This window comes from Somniosus microcephalus, chromosome 30 (genome assembly GCF_052327205.1).
Source record: "Somniosus microcephalus isolate GS21.2 chromosome 30, FLI_Smic_1.0, whole genome shotgun sequence".
In the NCBI taxonomy this organism is placed as follows: domain Eukaryota; kingdom Metazoa; phylum Chordata; class Chondrichthyes; order Squaliformes; family Somniosidae; genus Somniosus; species Somniosus microcephalus.
In genome coordinates this window covers 26,691,008-26,714,769 of record NC_141016.1, presented here as the reverse complement: position 1 = coordinate 26,714,769, position 23,762 = coordinate 26,691,008, and the positions used below count along the sequence as shown (strand labels likewise).

General features: G+C 48.8%; 1 protein-coding gene across 1 annotated transcript in view; it reads left to right on the top strand.

Moving 5' to 3' along the window:
* LOC147098038 (prominin-2-like) overlaps positions 1-23,762 on the top strand; it is a 103,782-nt gene that overhangs the window by 39,133 nt on the left and 40,887 nt on the right. The window contains exons 17-21 of the mRNA XM_085971251.1: positions 1,478-1,549; positions 10,714-10,806; positions 13,724-13,777; positions 16,686-16,766; positions 18,003-18,071. Of these exons, the coding sequence (XP_085827377.1) occupies positions 1,478-1,549; positions 10,714-10,806; positions 13,724-13,777; positions 16,686-16,766; positions 18,003-18,071 (369 nt within the window). The remainder of the gene's footprint in view (positions 1-1,477; positions 1,550-10,713; positions 10,807-13,723; positions 13,778-16,685; positions 16,767-18,002; positions 18,072-23,762) is intronic.

The following is a 23,762-nucleotide window of genomic DNA, read 5'->3' as shown; positions in this document are numbered from 1 at the left end:
AAGCCCGCCCAGCGGGCTCAGCAGGCCAATTAAGGGGAAGCCGGTGACAGAGAACATCAACGTATGACGTTTCATCTGTCAAAAATTTTTGACAGATGAATTGTCATCGTTTGACAGCACAGCTCTGTGAAGCTGTCAAACACTGACATTCTCTGTAGTTTGATGAGTTCTTAAATTCAAGACTCATCAAACCTCTTTTTTTAGCAGAAGTTAGATGGTTGTTGCATTGGAGAATGCAATGGCCATCTGTCATCTCTGCCGCGGAGGTGCGAGACTCTCCGCATCCCCACCGATTGAAGCCTGCAGGAAGAAACAAAGGTAAGTAAACATTTTCTATCACTTTCCACTTACCTCACATACTCACCTCTCCACACTTACACCCATCACTTACCTTCACAGCACACTTTTGCAACCGTCCGATCCCCGCAGACTCACTGCTCGCCTCGGTGACCCTGGCAGGGTTTGCAGCCTTCGGGAAGCCCACACTTGTGTGGGTAAATGGGGATAATCCTCTTATCTGCCTGTTAACTACCTGTTAAGTGATTGTAATCCCCTTCCCGCCTCCAAGGAGATGGGACCCGGCGCGGGTCGACTACCCGCCTCCTGGCAAGATGGCACAGAGGCGGGTTGGGGGCAGGATGGGCACCCGCCCCCAGATGCTGCCATTTTCCTGGCAGTCCTGTCCCCATGCCCGCCTCCCCAGGGCTGGCAAGATCGCGCCCATCCACTCCGGGGAGAGAGTAAGGGCGAGGGGAGTGATCTGGATGGGGCACAGAGTGCCATGTCAGTAAGGAGGTGCTGCAGGTCGAACATGAGGAGAAAAGATTTGCTGGCCGGATGGTCAGGTTGTGCCTTCCGCAGAAGATCCCGGGGATTAGCATCTCACAGTTCCGACTCTTGAAAGAGTGATACCTGCAGAGCATCAAGTGTTGGTGTAGGAAGTGGTTGCCTTGCCGAGGGCCACATGGCATCATACAGCACAGAAAGAGGCCATGCGGCCCATTGTGCCTGTACCAGTTCTTTGGTGGAGCTCTCCAACTAATCCCACTCCCGCCTGCTCTTTCCCCCATAGCCCTGCAAATTTTTCCTTTCAAGTATTTATCCAATTCCCTTTTGAAAGTTACTCTTGAACCTGCTTCCACTGCCCTTTGAGTCAGGGCAATCTATGAATTCGTGGACCGTTGGGAATCCTGTCACTCTGTCCTGCTGCATGGAGAAGGAGATGGAATGGCTTCCTTTAGTCAACAATCCCCCTGTGACTTGCTTAATTTTTTTTGTGTGCAGCAGATTGGCATTAAAACAGAGAGACGAGATTTGAGAAGTTAGGGAACAAGGAGACTTTGCAGAAAGGGGAGGTGCTGTGGAGAATTGATGATTTGGGATTTCTTGCACATTTCATTTGAAGGAAATTTCATTGTCCTGTTTTTTGTTCTAACCTAACTCCATATTTTTGTGCGTTATTGCTGTATTTTTACAGATAAATAAACCGCTAATGAAAACAAACCTCCTGGATCTGGCCAGCGGCCTGGAAAGTCTTAGATCCAATCAGGTTAGTGCAATACTCCACTGCCAATACCGAGTGCCTGTCCCAGGTATTGATCCACAGACCAGCACTGAGGGAGCCTGAGTATAAAGACGGTGACCAACTGACCAATCAGTGCTGATAGTGATGTGTCCGTGATAATAGTGACCTGTTCCTTATGACCAGCCCGTGCTGATGATGAGCAGTTTGTGTTAATATCAGGAAACTCTCGATTTACCGGCACCTAAATAACCGGACATCTCTGTTAACCGGCAAAATTCAGGAGTAGGTTCAGGTAAGTTTTACTTCATATTAGTGGCAGTTCCTGGACCTGTGGCTGTGTAACTGGGGTTCGTGCACTTGTTGCTAAGCAACAGGGACGCTTGGTCTGTGGCCGGAGTTCCTGCACATGTTGCTAAGCAACAGGGAAGCCTGGATTTGTTGCTGTGTACGGAGCTCTCGTACCTTTTAACTATACCTCTCTGTAATCCGGACTTTTTGATAAACCGGCACCACGCCGGTCCCGTTGGTGCCGGATAATAAAGAGTTTCCTGTATTGATCCTTGCGAAATTGACCCACCTGCACTGTTGGAATCAGTCTGTGCTGCTGGTTACCAACCTTGTTGTTGCCTATGACGGGAAAAGCTTATAATGGGAGGTCTAGTTTGGCTATCCATTCGATGGCCTCCTGAGATGCCGAGGGGAGAAATGAGGTGCCTCCCACAACAGATCTCAGTGGGCAGGTTGATGTGATGTGTTCCATGGTCTGGGACTCATGGCCACAGCCGCACTTCGGGCCATCCCTCATCTTCCACTTGTGGAGCAGGTGGCCACAGCGTCAGTGCCCTGTGCGGATTGGGTTGAGCGCTGACCTCTGTCCTTGAGGGAGGTCGAAGCCTGGGACCTCTGCTGTCGGGTCAGTGATGCGGTGTCGGTTCTCTATGTTGCGCGCGTCCCACGATTCCCTCCATCTGGATCGCGGGTCGATACTGTAACATTTGCATATTGAATTATCATTGGCCTGCAGGCATCTGTAAGGACTGCTATTGTTTTGGAGGACCCAGGGTCCTGACTCCATCTTGTCCACACGGTGCTGGATGATTGAGAAAGCTTACAGACCTGATGCTTCATTAAAAGTGTTTAAACTGTAATACTCCGTTGTCCTGCAATTTATTATTTTGTACAAAGTGTGCAAAACAAGACATGGTGTCAGAACAGGGATTTGAAATGGACATCGTTGGAGGTCCCTTACCTCGAATGAATTGGGAATCTTTGAACTTACATAGAGAATGGAGCAAGTTCAAGCAACATGTGGAGTTAATGTTTTTGGGTCCACTGAAAAGCAAAGGGGAGGAAGAAAGATGCAGCTACCTACTCCTGTGGATCGGAGAAAAAGGGAGAGACATTTTTAACACATGGTCTCTCACCGCGGATGAAGCAAAGGTACTGAAAAGTTATTTTGACCGTTTTGAAGCATATGTGATGCCCAAGACAAATACGATATTCGCTAGGTACAAGTTTCAGGAGAAAGTACAAGGAGCTAGTGAGTCGTTTGAACAGTTCGTGACTGAGTTAAAACTGCTGGTAAAAGACTGTGAATATGCCGATAAAGATGAGATGGTCAGAGACCGCATCGTGTTTGGAATACATTCAGCTAAAGTGAGAGAAAAACTTTTGAATGTTGGGTCCGGGCTAACGCTGGACAAAGCTATAGACATAGCTAGATCGCACGAGATAGCCCAAGCACAGTTGAAAACCATAACCGGCGCCACGAACAGCTCGAGTGAACAGACAGTGCACGCAGTTAATAGACACACACCAAAGAACACTGCCCAGAGAGCGTGTTTCAGAACAGAAAGAACAGCGAGAGTTCTAAAAATGGGCGACACAGACATAAAACGCTTCAAAAACTGTGGATATTGTGGAAACAAGATGCATGGAGAAAAGGTGCAATGCCCCGCCAAAGGAAGGCAATGTGCTACATGTGGTAAACGGAACCATTTTGCTAAAGTTTCCAGGACTGTTTTCGGAATAGCAGTACACACAGTGAGTGACAGCCAAATGCCAGATAGAGAGCCAAATGCAGAGGAACTGTTTATTGAGTCTGTGTCACAGAAAAAACAGATTTCAGAGACTGAGCAAGCTTTTGCCGATATTGAGATAGGAAAACAGGGCAAAGAGCTTAAGTTTAAACTAGACACTGGAGCTCAGGTTAATGTAATTCCTCTGAGTGAGTATCACAGCTTGAAGGATGAGTGTGAGCTACAGCCCACCTCACGCAGACTGACCGGCTATGGGGGTGAGCAGCTCATTGTAAAAGGCACATGCGTGATGAAATGCAAGTACAAAGAAAGCGACATGAAGTTGAACTTTTACATTGTTGACACTCAAGCACCTCCAGTGCTAGGTCTAAAGGCATGTTTAGACATGGACCTCATCAAGCTAGTGCTATCATTGACAGCACCAGTTGAGAAGCAGACAGTCATGGAGGAGTTTGCTGACGTTTTCAAAGGAATCGGACTATTCCCAGGTGAATGCACTATTCACCTTGACCCAGCAGCAACCCCTGTGGTTTGCCCATCGAGAAGGATACCCCTTGCTCTACGTAGTCGCCTGAAGGAGGAGCTGCAGAGCATGGAGAATACAGAAATCATCGTCCGGGAAACAGAACCGACAGAGTGGGTCAACGCGTTAGTAGTGGTTGAGAAACCACGTACAGGCAAGCTCAGAGTCTGTCTCAACCCCAGAGATTTGAACAAGGCTATCAAGCGCCCTCACTACCCTCTACCAATGCTAGATGACATCACACCGAAGCTAGTGGGAGCACGTTACTTCAGTGTAATGGACGCACGATCAGGATACTGGAATATCAAGCTCACGGAAGAGTCATCTAAGCTAACAATGTTCAACACATCATTTGGACGCTACCGATTTCTGCGTTTACCATTTGGTTTTAGCTCAGGATGAATTCCAGCGGAAGATCGATGAAACCTATGAAGGCCTCGACTGTGGTGTATGTAACCTGTTCCACCTTAAGAGAACTACCTTAAGAGATGTACTACTTTCCCTTGGCTGCTGTATACTGTAATACCGGTGGTGACCACACCGGTATATAAGTGTTGTGTAGGGATTTGCTGGGCAGTTCAGCCCTGACCTCCGAATAGTAAAGACCTGTTAAAGTTATTCTTGTGGTCTGTGTCCAGTGATTTATAATAAGCTTAACTGGGACACACAGACTTAACAGTGGCGACGAGTCCGATCTTACCCTGCGGCAGTTTTACATCCAAGGCAGCTTCGTCCTCAGAACGGGCGTCGAGAAGAGGCATCCGCCCTCATCATCCTGCTGAGCACCATCGCACGGGAGGCATCGAGAACCCGGGTTAAAAAGAAAAATTCTGACCATGAAGCCCTCCATCAGCGACAGGCAGTGATCATCCCTTCTACCACGGTGGTGGGTAAGCCGATCAGTGACACGAGCAGAAAGTCGGTCGCGTTGACTGTGGAGTGGGGGAGGGAAAACGGAGGAAAAAGGGCAGAGAACTCGACCATGGCCGGTAAAAAGGGCCGGGCTGCAATCGAGGCCGAGAGGCGCAGCAACTGGGGCAGCTTAAGGCACGAGAGCCGCGGAGAACTCAAACGCAGCCGGTGTAAAGGACCGGGCTGCAAGCGGGGCTGCGAGGCAAAGCAGCGTCGGGGAATTGAGAACCGCTGGGGAGGCGAGAACGGCAATCGCCATTGCAGCCAGCGGGGGAAGAAGGCAAACGTGGGAATCCGCCATTGTAGTCGGCGGGCGAAGAAGACGAGCGCGGGAAAGACCGCCAAGCGCGGGAAGCCGCCATTTTAGTAGGCGGGGGAAGAAGACAAGCGCGGGAATCCGCCATTTTGAGAAAAAGAAAAATTAAAAAACTTGCAAGGATGCCTAAACATGGGAACATTAATACCTTTGATAGCGATATCGAAGATTGGACCACGTATGTAGAACGCATGGAAGTTTATTGTAAAGCAAATAAGGTACCAGATGATGAGAAAGCACTAACCTTATTAAGCTCAATGGGTGCGAAGACATACGGGCTATTGAAGCACCTTCTATCACCAAATAAACCGGCGGATAAGACTTTCGCGAATATTGTTACTGTCCTGAAAAATCATTTAAACCCCACGCCGCTGATGATAGCGGAACGATTTAAATTTTACAGAAGAACGCAGCTGAAAGACGAAAGCAACGCTGAATTTTTAATTGAACTGCGTAAGCTATCAAAGCACTGTCAGTTTGGAACAGGACTAGCAGATGCGCTGAGAGATAAATTTGTGTGTGGATTGTTAAAAGAAGGAACACAAAAGCGACTGCTTGAGGAGAATGATCTTACGCTTGATAAAGCTGTCGCTATTGCAGCATCGCATGAAGCCACAGCGAGAGGCACGGCGGAAATGCAGCTATGGTCACCGGAACTCAGCACCAATCAAATGGTCTTGGGTACAGTAAAATGTTATCGTTGTGGAAAGACAACGCATGATCAGAACCAGTGCTGGTTCAAAAATCAGGAATGCAGAAAATGTGGCAGGCTTGGTCACATAGCTAAAGTATGCCGGTCAGGAAAGAAGACCAGCAACAAAAAGTCACCGCAGGAAAAGTACAGAAAGGTACACAAGGTGACAGAGAACAGTTCGAACGAACAGAAGTCAGATTCAGACTCCAGCAGTAATGAACTGGGTAGTCTAAGAGTACACAATGTTGGTAAGGAAGCAGACCCCCAAACAATTTGGGTCACACTTCAGATAGCAAGAGTCCAAGTGAAGATGGAATTGGACACTGGATCAGCATTGACGGTCATGAATAAGCAAGATTACAAAAGGTTATTCCCACATATTCCCCTACGGGATACGGAGATTGTATTGAAAACATACACGGGGCAAAGAGTATACCCCATCGGGAAGATAGAGGTAAAGGTGGTCCACAAGGGCAAAGAAAGCCGAGGAATGGACTTATATGTGCTACCTGAGGGAGGTCCACCACTACTGGGACGGGAGTGGATTAGGAAAATAAATATGGACTGGCATTCCTTAAAAGCACCAACGGTAGATTCCGGTAAAAAAGATGTCAAACCTAAACGATTGTCCAGAATATTGGACGATGCTAAAGAGGTGTTCCAACAGGGACTGGGAACACTGAGAGGAATTACGGCAAACATCAAGGTTGAAGAACATGCAAACCCGAAATTTTTCAAAGCCAGACCGGTACCTTATGCGATACGACCTGCTGTGGAAGCTGAGCTGGAAGGGCTAGAACGTTCAGGAGTACTGTCTAAGGTAGACTGGAGTGAGTGGGCCACGCCCATTGTTCCCGTCATGAAGCGTTCATCGAGCAACAAGCCGGGGGAACCGGGGAAGGTTCGCATCTGTGGAGATTTCAAGATCACTGTTAATCCGGTGCTTCACACGGTGCAGTATCCGCTTCCGCGGATTGAGGATATCTTCGCTTTGTTGTCTGGCGGGAAACACTTCACCAAGATAGACCTGGCGCAGGCGTACTTACAGATGGAAGTTGAGGAAGAGTCACGCCAGTATCTCACGATCAACACGCATAGAGGCTTGTACCGGTATAATAGACTGGTTTTTGGAGTGGCATCAGCTCCAGCAATTTGGCAGAGGGCCATGGAGCAGGTATTACAGGGAATTCCAGGCACACAATGTTACCTGGATGATATTTTGATTACAGGAGATGATGACGAGGAACACCTTGCAAATTTGGAACTGGTACTCACCAGATTGAAAGAATATGGACTTCGAGTTAATCGCCAGAAATGTGAGTTCTTTCAGAAGCGGATCTCGTACTGTGGTCATGTCATTGACCAGGAGGGGCTTCATAAGTCTCCTGACAAGATCGAAGCTGTTGTGAAGGCTCCCGCTCCGGATAATGTATTCCAGTTGAGGTCGTTCCTAGGGTTGATTAACTATTACCATAAGTTTCTGCCAAATTTATCCATGGTGCTGCACCCGCTGAACGCTCTTTTGCAGAAGGGAGTACCATGGAAGTGGAGCGAGGACTGTAAGAGGGCCTTTCGCAAAAGCAAGGCATTGATCACCTCAGAGGAAGTGTTGGCTCACTTCAACCCAACGCTGCCTATTCATTTGGCTTGTGATGCTTCTCCATATGGTATTGGGGCAGTACTCTCACACAAGTTGCCAAATGGCCTGGAGAGGCCAGTCGCATTCGCATCCAGATCATTGACCTCCGCTGAGCGCAACTATGCTCAGATAGATAGGGAGGCTCTCAGCCTTGTGTGGGGAGTAAAGAAGTTTAATCATTACCTGCAGGGCCAAAAGTTTACGCTTCTGACAGACCACCAGCCGTTGGTATCCATTTTTAACCCTAAGAAGGGTGTTTTGGTGATGACAGCACAGAGACTCCAGAGATGGTCCCTTTTCCTAGGGGCACATCAACATCAGATTGAATTCAAAGGTACAAAGCAGCATGGTAATGATGATGGGATGTCGTGCCTGCCACTACCTACAGAGGAGGAGGCACCGACGGTTGACCCTGTTGAGTTATTTCACTCGACCATCATCGAATGTTTACCAGTCACCAATGCAAGTATTGAAAGAGAAACCAGGAATGACCCGACACTGTCCCGGGTCTACGAAGTGACAGTGAAGGGATGGCCAGCACATGGTGATCCACTGTTACCGGCATTCTCAGCAAGACGAGAACAGCTGTCCGTCTGTCAAGGAACATTGATGTATGGAACAAGGGTGATTATTCCTCCTAAGTTAAGAGAGAGAGTTCTAAAGGAACTGCATGAAGGTCATCTGGGGGGAGTCAAGATGAAAAGCCTTGCTAGGGCTTATGTGTGGTGGCCGGGTATCGACCAACAGATAGAGGATCTGACGAAAAGCTGCTCAGGGTGCCAAAAAGTGCAAAATGCACCTCCGATTGCACCGCTGCATCCATGGGAATGGCCTTCAACCCCATGGCAACGTGTACATATTGACTTTGCTGGTCCATTCATGGACTCCATGTTTTTAATTGCGGTGGACGCACATTCTAAATGGCCAGAAGTGATTAAGATGACTACCACTACCTCGGAAAAGACGATCGCGGTGCTAAGAACGATATTTGCAAGAAATGGATTGCCAGAACAAATATGTTCAGACAACGGACCGCAGTTCATGTCAGAAGAATTCCAGAAATTCATGAAGAAGAATGGGATGAAACATCATACCTCTGCCCCATATCATCCGGCTACAAACGGGTTGGCCGAGAGATTTGTACAAACGTTCAAAAAAGCAATAAAGGCCATGAGCGAAGATCAGATCCCACTACAACACAAGGTGGACAAATTCCTACTGGCATATCGAAACGCCACTCATGCAGTGACAAATCAAAGTCCTGCCATGATGTTCTATAACAGAAGGTTGCGGTCCAGGTTGGACTTGTTAAAACCAAATGTGCGGAGGGAAGTTGAAAACAAACAGTTCCAGCATATAAATAACAAGACCACTCGGAGTTTCAAAATAGGACAACCAGTGTTAGCCCGGGACTATAAAAGCAAGAAATGGCAATCTGGAACAATTCGGACCAGACAAGGACCCCTGATGTACACGGTAGATATTGGTGAAAATGTAATACGGCGTCATGCTGACCAATTGGTAGAATCGAGAACAAGGGTCGAACCTATGGTTACGGCAGAGACAACCGTGGAAGAAGTTAGTGAACCTGAAGCATCTACCTCAGAAGTGAATGTACCTGATGATGATGTCCAATCCATAAGAGACCAACTAGACGAGTCAACCCAGCAACGAGAATCAGAGACCCCTGAAAGGCGTTATCCAACTCGAATCAGGAGGCCTCCTCAGAGACTGAATCTTTGAACTGTTTTGCATGAAGTTGTGTATATATATATGTTATTATGTTATGTTAAATGGGGGTATAACTGTTAAGCTAAAAAGGGAGGATTGTGGTGTATGTAACCTGTTCCACCTTAAGAGAACTACCTTAAGAGATGTACTACTTTCCCTTGGCTGCTGTATACTGTAATACCGGTGGTGACCACACCGGTATATAAGTGTTGTGTAGGGATTTGCTGGGCAGTTCAGCCCTGACCTCCGAATAGTAAAGACCTGTTTGGTGAGATGGGGCCGATAGGTGAGAGTCCTGTCCAGGGTGACGCCCCTGGTATTTTGGGTGGGGTTCATAGGTAAGTCACCTTCCGCAGAAGGAAACGTTGAGCTCTTTCCCGGCGCCGTTGTTCAGATGGAACGCCGACACAACTGTCTTCCCTGGATTGGGGCGGAAGTCCTCCGCAAGATCCTGCAGGTCCATTGGCAGGGTAGGCGCACCAACGTCAGTGTTCTCGCTCAGGCCAACATCCCCAGCATCGAAGCTTTGACCACGCTCGATCAGCTCCGATGGACGGGCCACATCGTCCGCATGCCCGACACGAGACTCCCAAATCAAGCGCTCTACTCAGAGCTCTGACACGGCAGGAGAGCCCCAGGTGGGTAGAGGAAACACTTCAAGGACCACCCTCAAAGCCTCCTTGAAAAAGTGCAACATCCTCACTGACACCTGGGAATCCCTGGCACAAGACCGCACAAAGTGGAAGAGAAGCATCCGGGAAGGCGCCGAACACCTCGAGTCTCTTCGTCGGGAGCAAGCGGAAGCCAAGCACAGGCAGCGGAAGGAGCGCACGTCAACCCAAGCACCCCACACACCCGTCCCTTCAACCACCGTCTGCCCCACCTATGACAGAGACTGTAGGCCCCGCATTGGACTCATCAGTCACCTGAGAACTCATTTTTAATGTGGAAGCAAGTCATCCTCGGCCCCGAGGGACTGCCTAAGAAGGAGAAGGGGCAGAGGTGCCAGGTCCGGAAGTAGCGTTCCAGTAGGTTCAGCCTTTGCTGATGATGCCTGTTATAAATCTCATCATCATGAAGAAACGACTCATGAAATAACGCTGGACGGCCAGCTGGTGGCACCATCCAAGGAGTATAAATACTTGGGCATGGGCCCAGCTTGCCCAGGGGACATTTTGTAAGGCAGGAACTAGTGAAGTACAACTAGACCTCCATATTCTGAAACAAGTTGATTAAAGCCTTGCTTTATACTTGAACCAAGTGCGTTGTGAGTTTTATTACATTAATGCCCAGCTTGACAACTAACTTGGCTCTTGTTTTTTTTATCCCTACAGACCAATCCTGATATTCGCAGCAATTTAACTCGGCATGTTAAGAAACTGCGAGAAGTGGAGAACGGGCAAGTGAAAAAGCTGCAACAGGACTTGGTGGGTCTTAAATAATGGTTAACTTTGTTATGTGGCAAGGGTTTTTTAAGAGTGACTGCAATATTCAATGGGCTAGAAATTCAGTAGGCTTTGCGCCCAGTTTTCGCCCAAAGAGGGCTTTTGCGGCACTTGCTGAGATTGCGCCGATATTCAGCGCTGTGGTAATGGCGGCGTTAGCCAGTAGCGCTGCGCCGCCACCGATTACGTCATCGGTGTGCGCAGTGCCCCGCTACCGGCCCGACCGCCATATTTAGTTGCGGCCGCCTCTTCCGCAGCGGCCGCAAACAGCGATCTGAAAACGGGGCCGTCCTGCAGCCTTAGTGGGGCGAGTTAAGGCGGAGGTGCGGCCGGCCGCTTTTTCGGCGGCCGCCTGCCCGCACCTCCTTCCCCGGCATCCTCCACCGCCCCCCCCCGCGGCATTGCCGGCTGTTTTCCGAGAGCCCGGCACTTCTCCGTGGTGCCGGGCTCATTTGCCGGCACTAGCGAGCGGCGATCTCGCTGTTGCAGGCACCTCCCCCTTAAGAGAGGGAGGAAGGCCTGCAGTACCGCAGCCTGCCGCTCCGCAGCGGGTGGCGCTACGGCACCTAGCGCGCCGAAATTCAGTTTCAGCGCCCCAAGCGGGGGCGGCCACACTCTTGAATAGCGGCCGGCTTCGACTTGGGGCGCTGAAACTGAATTTCCGGCGGGCGCAAGTGGCTCCGCGCGCAGCGGTAACTTCTGGGCGCAAGCGAGCTGGCGGGCCCAAACTGAATTTCTAGGCCAATATTTCTGCTGCTCCTAAATTTAGTTCTATCAAAAGAAAATTCTACTTCAACGATCCTGTCACTCAGAGCCCTACTGGACTCAGTTCCAAATTCGAATCCATCAAGGCTTTGTTTTTGCACTGGCTCCTGCAGGTATGCTGATTTCAACAGGTTATTGTAAACAGGTTTACGATTGTTTTGAAACAGCAAAGACAGGAATTTATCCAGTGAGTTGAAAGTAGCCCACAGATAGCTCGGTGATTGTGCGAAGTGTTTTTGGGTTGGGATCCCACCAAGATGTTCTCGTCGCCTCTTGTGCTGTGTAGCTGTCAACACTGGTTACCAAAAATATCTGCAAAGTTTACACTGTCATCATGCTCCACTTGTGTTTCTCTCTCCTGCGGCTCAGTGGGTAGCACCCTCGCCCCTGAGTCAGAAGGTCAAGTCCTGCTCCAGAGACTCGAGCACTTAATCCAAGGCTGGCGCTCCCAGTGCGGTGCTGAGGGAGCGCCGCGCTGTCGGAGGTGCTGTCTTTCGGATGAGCCGTTGAACTGAGGCCCCGTCTGCTCTCTCGGGAGGACGTAAAAGAACCCATGGCACTATTTCTTCCCCGTGGCGTGACCTAGACAGGATAGTCGCTGGGAGTGGGTTGCTACTCTGGAAGAGCCAATAATGAGAGCCCAGGAGGGTGCAGTGGAGGATACCAAGGGCAGAGCAGAGGGAGGTCGTGACCTCATAGAGAAGATACTCAAGCCTGCTTGGCGGCAGAAGAGGTCCACGGAGCAATAGGATTAGGGGTCGGGGGGCCTATTAAAGAAAGAAAGAGAGACTTGCATTTATACAGCGTCTTTCATGACCTCAGGACATCCCTATGCACTTTACAGCCAATGAAGTACTTTTTGAAGTGTGGTCACTGTTGTAATGTAGGAAAGGCAGCCAATCACAAACAGCAATGTGATAATGACCAGATAATCAGCTTTAGTGATGTTGATTGAGGGATAAATATTGGCCAGGACACTGGGGCGATCTCCCCAGCTCTTCTTCAAATAGTGCCATAGGATCTTTTGCATCCACCTGAGATGGCAGACTATTGGTACACATTGGCCCAGAAATTCGGGTCCCCACGGGTGAGTACGCGCTGTGTACTCACCTGTAGGGCCAACGGAAGTGCCGGTTTCGTGCATGCACTGCGCATGCGCTGTGAACTGGAACTTCCGTTCTCTTGCAGGAAGGGGTTCGAAGGTCAACCGCGTGCGCTGGAGAGGCAGCGCGTACACATCGAACTTCTGCTTTTTTCTCAGTTTTTTCAGCGCGGATAAGTCTCCAGCAGCTGCGCCTGGAAAAGCAGGCGCAAGGCCTGTTGTTAACAAGGTAAGAGGTGAAGTAAAATTAAAATATTTTTTCCACAGGTTTATCATTTTAAAATACTTTAAAGAAAGGTAAGTTTAATTTCAGCCCTGTTAAAAACTTTAATTATTTTTTTCAAAAATTTAAATTTTTGTTTAAAATCGTTAATTTATGTAATTTATAGTTATTTTTAAAATGTGATGTTTTTTAAAAATTTATTTGAAGTTTTACTTAGATTTTAAGGGGCTGATCTCTATTCATAGATTTGACAGGTCTTCCTGTCAAATCTATGAATGGAGATTCCCTGCTCCGATTGGCTCCCCATGGCCCACGTGATCCCAGGGACGCTGCGAACTAACTGCGCCTCTGGGATACGCGAGCCCTGCACACCGGCAGCTGGAGCAGGCTCAGGATTGGAATTCCACGCAGGCCCACAGCACAACGGCAGGCGCGCTAGGTAAGTGCAGGTCGGGGGCTTGCGCCCACGGGAAGCCTCCGACCTGAATTTCTGGATGAAGGAGGATATAGGGAGTTAGAGGCAAGAGGAGGTGACAAAGGAAGGGAGCGCAGAGCAGGACAGGGGCGGGGTGATGGACTGGTGTTCAGGTTTGATGAAGAAAGGAAGGAAAGGAAAGAAAGAAGTAAGTCACTATCGTAATGTAGGGGCTTTTTGTAACACTTTCTGTCTGATTGTATGAGCTCACCAATCAGCGCAATACGGATCAAGTTCCGTATATTGAGTAACAAATATTTTATGTAAAATAATCTTGGGCACCTTTACCTGGCGATCACGTGCACCCCTGAGTAAATGCTTGTTTTCCTTCCAGGTTCAGCTGAATACAAGTTTCCAATATTTGGCTTCATTTTCCCCCTCAATACAGGTATGTACTTCTTTTACTGGAGCGAATCTGACCTCTGCGATGACCTCCGGTATACAATGGGGGTAATTTTGCAAGGCTTGTGGAGTCTCACTGGCTGCAAGCGCAGGCTGGAAAATTCGGACTGCAATGTTGTACATTATTCTAGGTGGGATCAGACCAGGGCTTACTATAAGGGCAAGATCTACATTCCATTCCTCGTATTTTGCAACCTCACATCCCATTAACTGTTTGATTGACGGACCCACGCACAATGACTCCCTGGTCCCTTTCTGGTCAATATTTTCCCATTCATCCTGCAATCCTTCCGCTTGTTCTGCTTGAGTGCATGACTTTACATGTATCCAAATGAAACTGCTAACTTCTCCAGTCCTCCTGTAGCTTGTCCCCATTCGCCACCGTGTTAATCACCCCTGCTATTTTGGTGTCAACTTTGCAAACTTCGAGATGCAGATGTCAATTCTGCAAACTTTGGGATACAGTTACCATTATCTCCTTCCAGATCATGCATGGCGATGTTGAAGATTACCAGCCCAAACGCTAAGCCTGCGGATTTCACTCATCACATTCCCATCCAGAATACTTCTCTTTCACACACGCCTTCTGTGCCCTATTGCCCAGCCACACCTCAGGCCATCTCGGCATCTGCTGCCAGTACCATCGCTCATCATTTTCTGACCTCATTTTTTCAGAGGTATCTTATCAAAAGCCTTGTTAAAATGTATGTGTGCCACATCTATATTCTCACCTTTAGCTACATTTTTTGTTGCTTAATCAAAAATCTCCATTGAATTATTTTGGCATCGCCAAAAAATCCATCTTGCCTCTTCCGAATCAGCTTGTCTTTCTGTAAATGCTTCACTACCTTGCCCTTAATAATTGATTCTAGACTTTCCCCTGTGCTAATGCGAGACTAACTGGACAGCAGTTGCCTGGACCCTCACCCCCCCACCGCCCCCCCCCCAAACTACAGGAAACTTTCGATTTACCGGCACCTAAATAACCGGAAATCTCGGTTAACTGGCAAAATTCAGGAGTAGGTTCAGGTAAGTTTTACTTCATATTGTACTTGCCTTCCTCGACCTGTTGCTGTGCAAGGGTGTGGCTGCAGCTGTTGCTAAGCTACAGAGACGCTTGGAACTTGTGGCCATTGTTCTGAACCTGTTGCTAAGCAACAGGGTTTGTTGCTTTATACGGAGCTCTCAGCTCTCCCTATCTTTTACTATAGCGTTCGGTTATCCGGAATTTTTGATGAACGGGCACCACGTCGGTCCCGTCGGTGCCGGATAAAAAAAAGTTTCCTGTACCCCGTCCCCAGATTCCTTTAAAATAAGGGGACTACATTTGCCATTGTCCAGCCCTCTGATACCACCCCCCTTCGGAGTGCTGTGGCCAGCGCACACCCTGGGTACAGTATCGATCTCCGGTCATTGAATATATGGGAGGCAGTCAAACCCTGGATGAATTGCAGACAAGTGCCATTAGGCCGATCTTTACTACCACAGGACTCAGTTGCACACACTTGAAAGAAGGGAACGGTGACATTGTGGTTATGTTACTGGACTAGTAATCCAGAGACCTGGACTAATGATCCATGACATATGAGTTCATGATTCCCACCATGGCAGCTGGGGAATTTAAATTCAGTTAATTAAATAAATCTGGAATAATTACTAATATCAGTAATGGTGACCATGAAATTATCAGATTGTCGTAAAAACCCATCTGGTTCATTAATGTCCTTTAAAGAAGGAAATCTGCCGCCCTTACCCGATCTGGCCGCCATGTGACTCCAGACCCACAGCAATGTGGTTGAATCTTAACTGCCCTCTGAAATGGCCCAGCAAGCCACTCAGTTGTAACAAACCGCCACGAAAAACAATAAAAAGAATGAAACCGGACGGCACTGTGGGAGCACCTTCACCACACAGACTGCAGCAGTTCAAGAAAGCGGCTCACCACCACCTTCTCAAGGGCAATTAGGGATGGGCAATAAATGCTGGCCTTGCCAACAATGCCCACATCCCACAAACAAATAAATAAATAAATAAATAAAAGCTAGTATCATTAATAAAGAACTGCGACATATGGAATGGATTCCTTATAGAGGACCCCACAGTGCAACCTGAAGGATCAAACCTTCCTCGCCAACAGTGGACAAGCATCAACCGCCTCAGAACCGGTCCTGGTAGATGCTGCCACCTTCTCCATAGATGGAAGATTAAAACGTCCCCATCATGCGACTGTGGAGCTCCTAATCAGACCCTGGAGCCCATCATTGAGCACTGCCCTCAGAGGAAATTCGCAGGCAGCCTACAAGATATCCACGCTGTTACACCGGAAGCTTTGACCTGGATATCCGGCTTAGATATTGACATTCGATTTGCTTTGAAAGAAGAAGAAGAAGAAGAGTAATGGTGACCATGAAACTACCGGATTGTCATAAAAGCCCATCTGGCTCGCTAACGTCCTTTAGGAAAGGAAATCTGTCGCCCTTACCCGGTCTGGCCGATATGTGACTCCAGACCCACAGCAATGTGGTTCACTCTTAACTGCCCTCTGAAATGGCCTAGCAAGCCACTCAGTTGTCAAGGAGGGAGTTCCCCACTACTTTCTCAAGGGAAATTAGGGATGGGCAATAAATGCTGGCCTTGCCAGCGACGCCCACATCCCATGAATGAATAAAAAAAAAATCAAACTCATGAAAGACTGAATTAGGAATGATGTAAGAGGTTTACAGAAGGACCATGATGAATACGTGGAATGGATTTCCAGGTAAGGTACTGGAGACAAAAGCCCTGGAATCCTTTAAGTGCTGGATGCTGTGGTGGGGATACTGTCGGTATCATGATCAAGCTGAAACAAATGACAATTTTGTTTTGTTAATTATTTATGGGACTTTCTTTTTCAGAATTTAGTTAATGACACCATCCAGAGCATTGACACAGCCCAGAACGAGATTGTTTCCACCACCCTGGGGACAGTAAAAAACGTGAGTTGTGACAACTTAGATAATTACACTCAAATCAAAAAAGTGATCTGGAGATAGATAAACAGAGACAGAAAACAAGCGAGACGGAGTTAGAGAAATCCAGAGAAACCGATAGAGATAGAGCTACAAAGAGAAGACTTGCATTTATATAGCACCTTTCATGACCAGCAGACCTCCCAAAGCATTTTACAGCCAATTAAGTACTTTTTGAAGTGTAATCACTGTTGTAATGTAGGAAACGTGGCAGTCAATTTGAGCACAGCAAGCTCCCACAAACAGCAATGTGATAATGACCAGATAATCTGTTTTAGTGATGGTGATTGAGGGATAAATATTGGTCAGGACACCGGGGAGAACTCCCCTGCTCTTTTTCGAAATAGTGCCGTGGGATAAGAACATAAGAACATAAGAAATAGGAGCAGGAGTAGGCCAATCGGCCCCTCGAGCCTGCTCCGCCATTCAATAAGATCATGGCTGATCTGATCCTAACCGCCAATCCACTATCACAGAACCATCTCCTGAATCTAACCGAATTAGACACACGAAATAGGAGCAGGATCAGGCTACACGGCCCCTGGGCCCACTCCGCTACCCACAGGGCCATGACCGATCCGAACCTAGACTCATGTCCAAATTCCTGCCCGCTCCCCATAACCCTTAATTCCTTTTACTTCTAGGAAACTGTCTATTTCTGTTTTAAATTTATGTAATGATGTAGCTTCTACAGCTTTTTGGGGCAGCATATTCCATGGACCTACCACCCTCTGAGTGAAGTAGTTCCTCCTCATCTCAGTTTTGAAAGAGCAGCCCCTTATTCTAAGACTATGCCCCCTAGTTCTAGTTTCACCCATCATCGGGAACATCCTCCCCGCATCCACCCGATCCAACCCCTTCGCAATCTTATATGTTTCAATAAGATCGCCTCTCATTCTTCTGAACTCCAATGAGTAGAGTCCCAATCTACTCAACCTCTCCTCATATGTCCATCCCCTCATCCCTGGGATCTGACAGACAGCAAGAGATAGTAAGAGACAGAGAAAGAGAATGAGAGTGGTAGGAGGAGAAAGGAAGATACAGAGTAGGAGGGGCAGCTTGTGATGCAGATGGAGGGGAGAGAGGTGAGGAAACGATGGAACGAGAGGCAGTTAAGGCAGCAGGTGGGTTTGAGTATTGTCTATTGCAGCAATGTTAATATGCTTAATATGTTTGTTACAAACGGAGTACATGTTGTTTCAGGTCAGTGAGTGTCTCACCACTAAGGAACTTGGATACGTCGAACAGTATCTAGAGTGGACCAGAAAAACGGTGAGTATCAGTAACAGCGTTTTTGTACACAAACACGCAAATCAGTGTGTGCTAACACAACAATCAGCTTGTGGAAACACAAACCAGTTCCTCCGACTCTGGCCTCTTGTGAATTTCCCTCCACCCCCTTCGCCCCTCCACTGGCGACCGTGTCATCAGCTGTCTAATAATAATAATAATAATCAACTTTATTGTCATTGTTAGTGCACAAGTGCAGTACAACGAAATGTAGGCTTGCGGCTCCTGAGAGTGTACATTTAGATTAAGACATTTAAACATTCAACATACATTTGGCTTGTAATACATTAACATAAACATAACCATAATAAAGTGCATTGGCAGATGTGCAGGCTTTAGAGTTTATTTGTGGAGTTCAGTAGGATGACAGCCCTGGGAAAGAAGCTGTTCCTAAATCTGGTCGTATGGGTGCGAATGCATCTGTAGCGTCTCCCAGATGGCAGGAGGGTGAACAGACTGTGGCTGGGGTGGGTAGGGTCTTTGATGATGGTCCGTGACCTCCGTAAACAGCGTTTCTGGTATATGTGCTCTATGGTCGGTAGCCGGGTGCCAGTAATGCGTTGGGCAGTTTAGACTACCCGCTGCAGGCCCCACACTCTGTAATTTCCCCTCCCCCAAACCTCTCCACCTCTCTCTCCTTATTGAAGACCCTCCTTGAAACCCCTTCTCTTTGACCAAGCTTCTGGTCACCCCTCCTAATACCTCCTTCTTTGGCTCGGTGTTCATTTTTGTCTGATTTCCGTCTCTGTGAAGCACCTTGTGACGTTTTCCTACTTCTAAAGAAAGAAAAGAAAGACTTACATTTAAAGATCGCCTTTCACGACCACCGGACATCTCAAAGCGCTTTACAGCTAATGAAGTACTTTTAGGAGTGTGGTCACTGTGGTAATGTGGGAAACACGGCAGCCAATTTGCACATAGCAAGCTCCCACACGCAGCAATGTGATAATGACCTGTTTTTGTTATTGACATGAATCTTGTCATTCATGTGGAAATGACTTATGAAATGATACTGAGCGGCCTGCTGGTGGCGCTGTCCAGGGAGAGTATAAATACTCGGGCATGGGCCCAGCTTGCTCAGGACATTCTTTAACAGGAACTAGTGAAGGACACAACTGGATCTCCATGTTGAAAAACAGTTGATTAAAGCCTTGTTTAATACTCAGACCAAGTGCCCAGTAGTTTTCTTACATCAGTTATGTTAATTGAGGGATAAATATTGGCCAGGACACCGGGGATAACTCCCCCTGCTCTTCTTTGAAATAGTGCCATTGGATCTTTTACATCCACCCGAGAGAGCAGACGGGACCTTGGTTTAACGTCTCATCCGAAAGACGGCACCTCCTACAGTGCAGCGCTCCCTCAGTACTGCACTGGAGTGTCAGCCTAGCTTTATGTGCTCAAGTCCCTGGCTTGAACTCTAAGCCGTTATATAAGGCAGGTTGTTGTGTACAAACACACAAATGTCTGCAGGTGAACACCTAAATCGGTGCGTACAGACCCATAATTCGGAGAAGAGAGACAGGCATTGCAGATGGCATTGTCACACTAGCTGAGTGGGTTCGGTCTGATCCACTTTAGGGTGCATTATGTAGAGAACCGGGTGGGTATACTGGCTGAGCCCGGACAACCTGATCCTGCTTCAGGGCACCGAGATCAGAGAGCGCTATGACCTTCCGTGGTTTAGTGGGAGAACGCCTGGCACACAAAGCCATAAGGACCAGTGCGTGACGAACCAGTGCGTGACGAAGTTACTGATCTCAGCCAGGATGCCAGTAGGAGGCCTGGAACTGGGCTCGGCGTAGGAGCAGAAATCAGCCAGGGTTCTTGCTGCTGGTTACTCTCCAGCGGGCCCTGAAGTAACACAGGGATCATGCTCGCCGGTGCCCTGCAGTGCTATCCCCACCACAGTTTGCCGGGTCATCTGGTGCTTGGCTAACTCTGGTTGGGCGGCGGGAGTTTGTCCAGGCTGCCTACTCGTCGAGGCTCCATGCAGCATTCCCATGGTCCCTTCTTTCAGGAGGCTGATCTCATTTGCGTTTTTATTCTCTCCAAATTTTGGCCATTCCTGAGGGGTTCAGGTGCTGGAACCCCTGTGGGAGGTCCACGACCATCCACCTGGAGGACAGTACGTCTCATCTCACTCGAGGTAAAGGCCTCCAAGTCCTAACTGCGTTGGGGAATTGGGAACCCTTGGCATAGGGGCTCTCTGCCCTCAGAGCAGCTCCCCTTGGGGTCATTTGCCTTGTAATGGGGCAGTTGGAGGTTCTGCCCCTTACAAGGCTGGCCAGAAAATCCCGGTAGTTGCAGAGACCAGGCGCGACCAGGAGCTACCAGTCCCCTGCCACTTTCCAATGGGTTCCATCAGATTCCCAGCAGAGTTACAGTGGGGATCTGACGGAAGCCCCCTGCGGATTTTCAGGGCCCAGGCCAGGACAGGATAGATTTCAGCGGCGGTCAAGTCGCCTGAAGACGCTCAGTGTCAAGGTTCATGAATAATGGTTGTCATGAATCTTATCATGATTCATGAAGTAACACTGGGCGGCCAGCTGGTGGCGCCGTCCAAGGAGTATAAATACTCGGGCGTGGGCCCAGCTTGCTCAGGATGTTTCTGTAACCAGGAACTAGTGATGTAACTAGAATCTCATGGTTTTGAAACAGTTGATTAAAGCCTTGTTTTATACTCAAACTAAGTGCTTAGTAGTCTTTTTACATCAATGGTCATTTAGAGCAGCGCCAAACAGCGACTGAAGCCAGTGGAGCTGAACCCCAGCAGGAGTTGGTGCTTTCAGGGGGAGAAAATGGGAGAAAAACTGAAATAAAGGTGAATATTACTTTGTTTAAACAGACAGCTTGGATTGTGCTTCAAGCCATGTTGTTTAGAAAGCACGATTGCAGTGGTACAGGCGACAGGCAACACCTGATTCTAGCTGTACAGTCATCGCTCCACCGTTGGCGGCCGCGCCTTCAGCTGCCTGGGCCCTAAGCTCTGGCATTCCCTCCCTAAACCTCTCCACCTCTCTACTTTAAGACGCTCCTTAAAACCTACATCTTTGGCCAAGCCTTGGGTCACCTGCCTTCATTTCTCTTTATATGGCTCTGTGTCAATTTTTGCCTGATTACACTTCTGTGAAGCACCTTGGGATGTTTTACTACTTTAAAGGCGCTATATAAATGTAAAAGCTGACGGACTTTATGTTACCATCTGTACTCTTCCTGTCCCATGGCTCCACCAGTGCAGAATGCAAGAAAGGATTTTTCTAGTAGTTGTTTGTGTCGTGTTCCAGCTGCCCTGGTCAGTCCACAGCACAGTGCTGCCACAGTGCCACACACACTGGGTAAATATAACTCCATGCTGTCCGCTCCCGTCTCAGTGAAGGCCTTGCTGTGCTGTGGAGATGTACTGAGTGAAGGTTGGGTCCTGGTACATGGAGAAGAAGGGGCAAATCAAAGAAAAACAGAGCAGGCTGCCCTGTTTGTAGGATGGTACCACTTACCTTGTGCTAGATAACTGCTTTATCGTATACCACAAGTGGAATGGGCATTCAGTGCCACGCTGGATCATTGGGGCAGGGTCTGAGGAAGGGGCATTCAGTGCCATGCTGGATCATTGGGGCAGGGTCTGAGGAAGGGGCATTCAGTGCCACGCTGGATCATTGGGGCAGGGTCTGAGGAAGGGGCATTCAGTGCCACGCTGGATCATTGGGGCAGGTTCTGAGGAATGGGCATTCAGTGCCACGCTGGATCATTGGGGCAGGGTCTGAGGAAGGGACTGATGTAAGAAAACTACTAGGCACTTGGTCTAAGCATTAAACAAAGCTTTAATCAACTGTTTTACAACATGGAGGTCTAGTTGTGTCCTTCACTAGTTCCTGTTAAGAATGTCCTGCGCAAGCTGGGCCCGTGCTCGAATATTTATACTCTCCCTGGACAGCGCCACCCGCAGGCTGCTCAGTTGATTCATGTCAGGGGCATTCAGTGCCACGCAGGGTCAATGGAACAGGGTCTGAGGAAAGGGCATTCAGTGCCACGCAGGGTCAATGGGGCAAGGTCTGAGAGGGGCATTCAGTGCCACGCTGGGTCACTGGGGCACGGTCTGAAGAAGGGGCATTCAGTGCTACGCAGGGTCAATGGGACAGGGTCTGAGGAAGGGGCATTCAGTGCCACGCTGGGTCAATGGGGCATGGTCTGAGGAAGGGGCATTCAGTGCCATGCTGGGTCACTGGGGCACGGTCTGAGGAAGGGGCATTCAGTGCTACGCAGGGTCAATGGGACAGGGTCTGAGGAAGGGGCATTCAGTGCCACGCTGGGTCAATGGGGCACGGTCTGAGGAAGGGGCATTCAGTGCCACGCTGGGTCACTGGGGCACGGTCTGAGGAAGGGGCATTCAGTGCCATGCTGGGTCATTGGGACAGGGTCTGAGGAAGGGGCATTCAGTGCCATGCTGGGTCATTGGGACAGGGTCTGAGGAAGGGGCATTCAGTGCCACGCTGGGTCACTGGGGCACGGTCTGAGGAAGGGGCATTCAGTGCCATGCTGGGTCATTGGGGCAGGGTCTGAGGAAGGGGCATTCAGTGCCACGCTGGGTCATTGGGACAGGGTCTGAGGAAGGAGCATTCAGTGCCATGCTGGGTCATTGGGACAGGGTCTGAGGAAGGAGCATTCAGTGCCACGCTGGGTCACTGGGACAGGGTCTGAGGAAGGAGCATTCAGTGCCACGCTGGGTCATTGGGACAGGGTCTGAGGAAGGAACATTCAGTGCCATGCTGGGTCATTGGGACAGGGTCTGAGGAAGGAGCATTCAGTGCCATGCTGGGTCATTGGGACAGGGTCTGAGGAAGGAACATTCAGTGCCATGCTGGGTCATTGGGACAGGGTCTGAGGAAGGAACATTCAGTGCCATGCTGGGTCATTGGGACAGGGTCTGAGGAAGGAGCATTCAGTGCCACGCTGGGTCACTGGGACAGGGTCTGAGGAAGGAGCATTCAGTGCCACGCTGGGTCATTGGGACAGGGTCTGAGGAAGGGGCATTCAGTGCCACGCTGGGTCATTGGGGCAGGGTCTGAGGAAGGAGCATTCAGTGCCACGCTGGGTCATTGGGACAGGGTCTGAGGAAGGGGCATTCAGTGCCACGCATGGTCATTGGGGCAGGGTCTGAAGAAGGTGCATTCAGTGTGTGATAAATCCATGCAGTGAGACAAGGAATCGAAGAGGCAAGGTATTAGGATTAATACGAGTACTTTATTAAACGACTGCGAAACAACCAGGCAGGCTTGCATCTAGGCATTGCACCTTTGCTGGCCTTGACAGGAAGCAAACCTCTGACCTTAACAGGAAGCAAACCTCTGACCTTAGCAGCAGCATTGACTACAGCACCACCTGGTGGATAACCTTAATCATAACATCCCAGATTACTACATCCCTCCCCCTTAAGATTTCAGTATGAATTTCTTAACAAACAACCATTCCTGAGGGTCACATCCTGTTCCATACTTGACGAATCTAACAGTTCAGTATCAATCTCTCTGGTGGCTTGCGAGTCCTTTGTGAATGTCTAACAGTAAAGTCCCTGCTTGTTTGTGGTGAAGTCACCAGCTGCTCCTGAGCAGTGCTCAGAGTATCTGACTCTGCAACGATGGTTTCCTCTTGACGAATAAGTTCCTGTGGAATTGT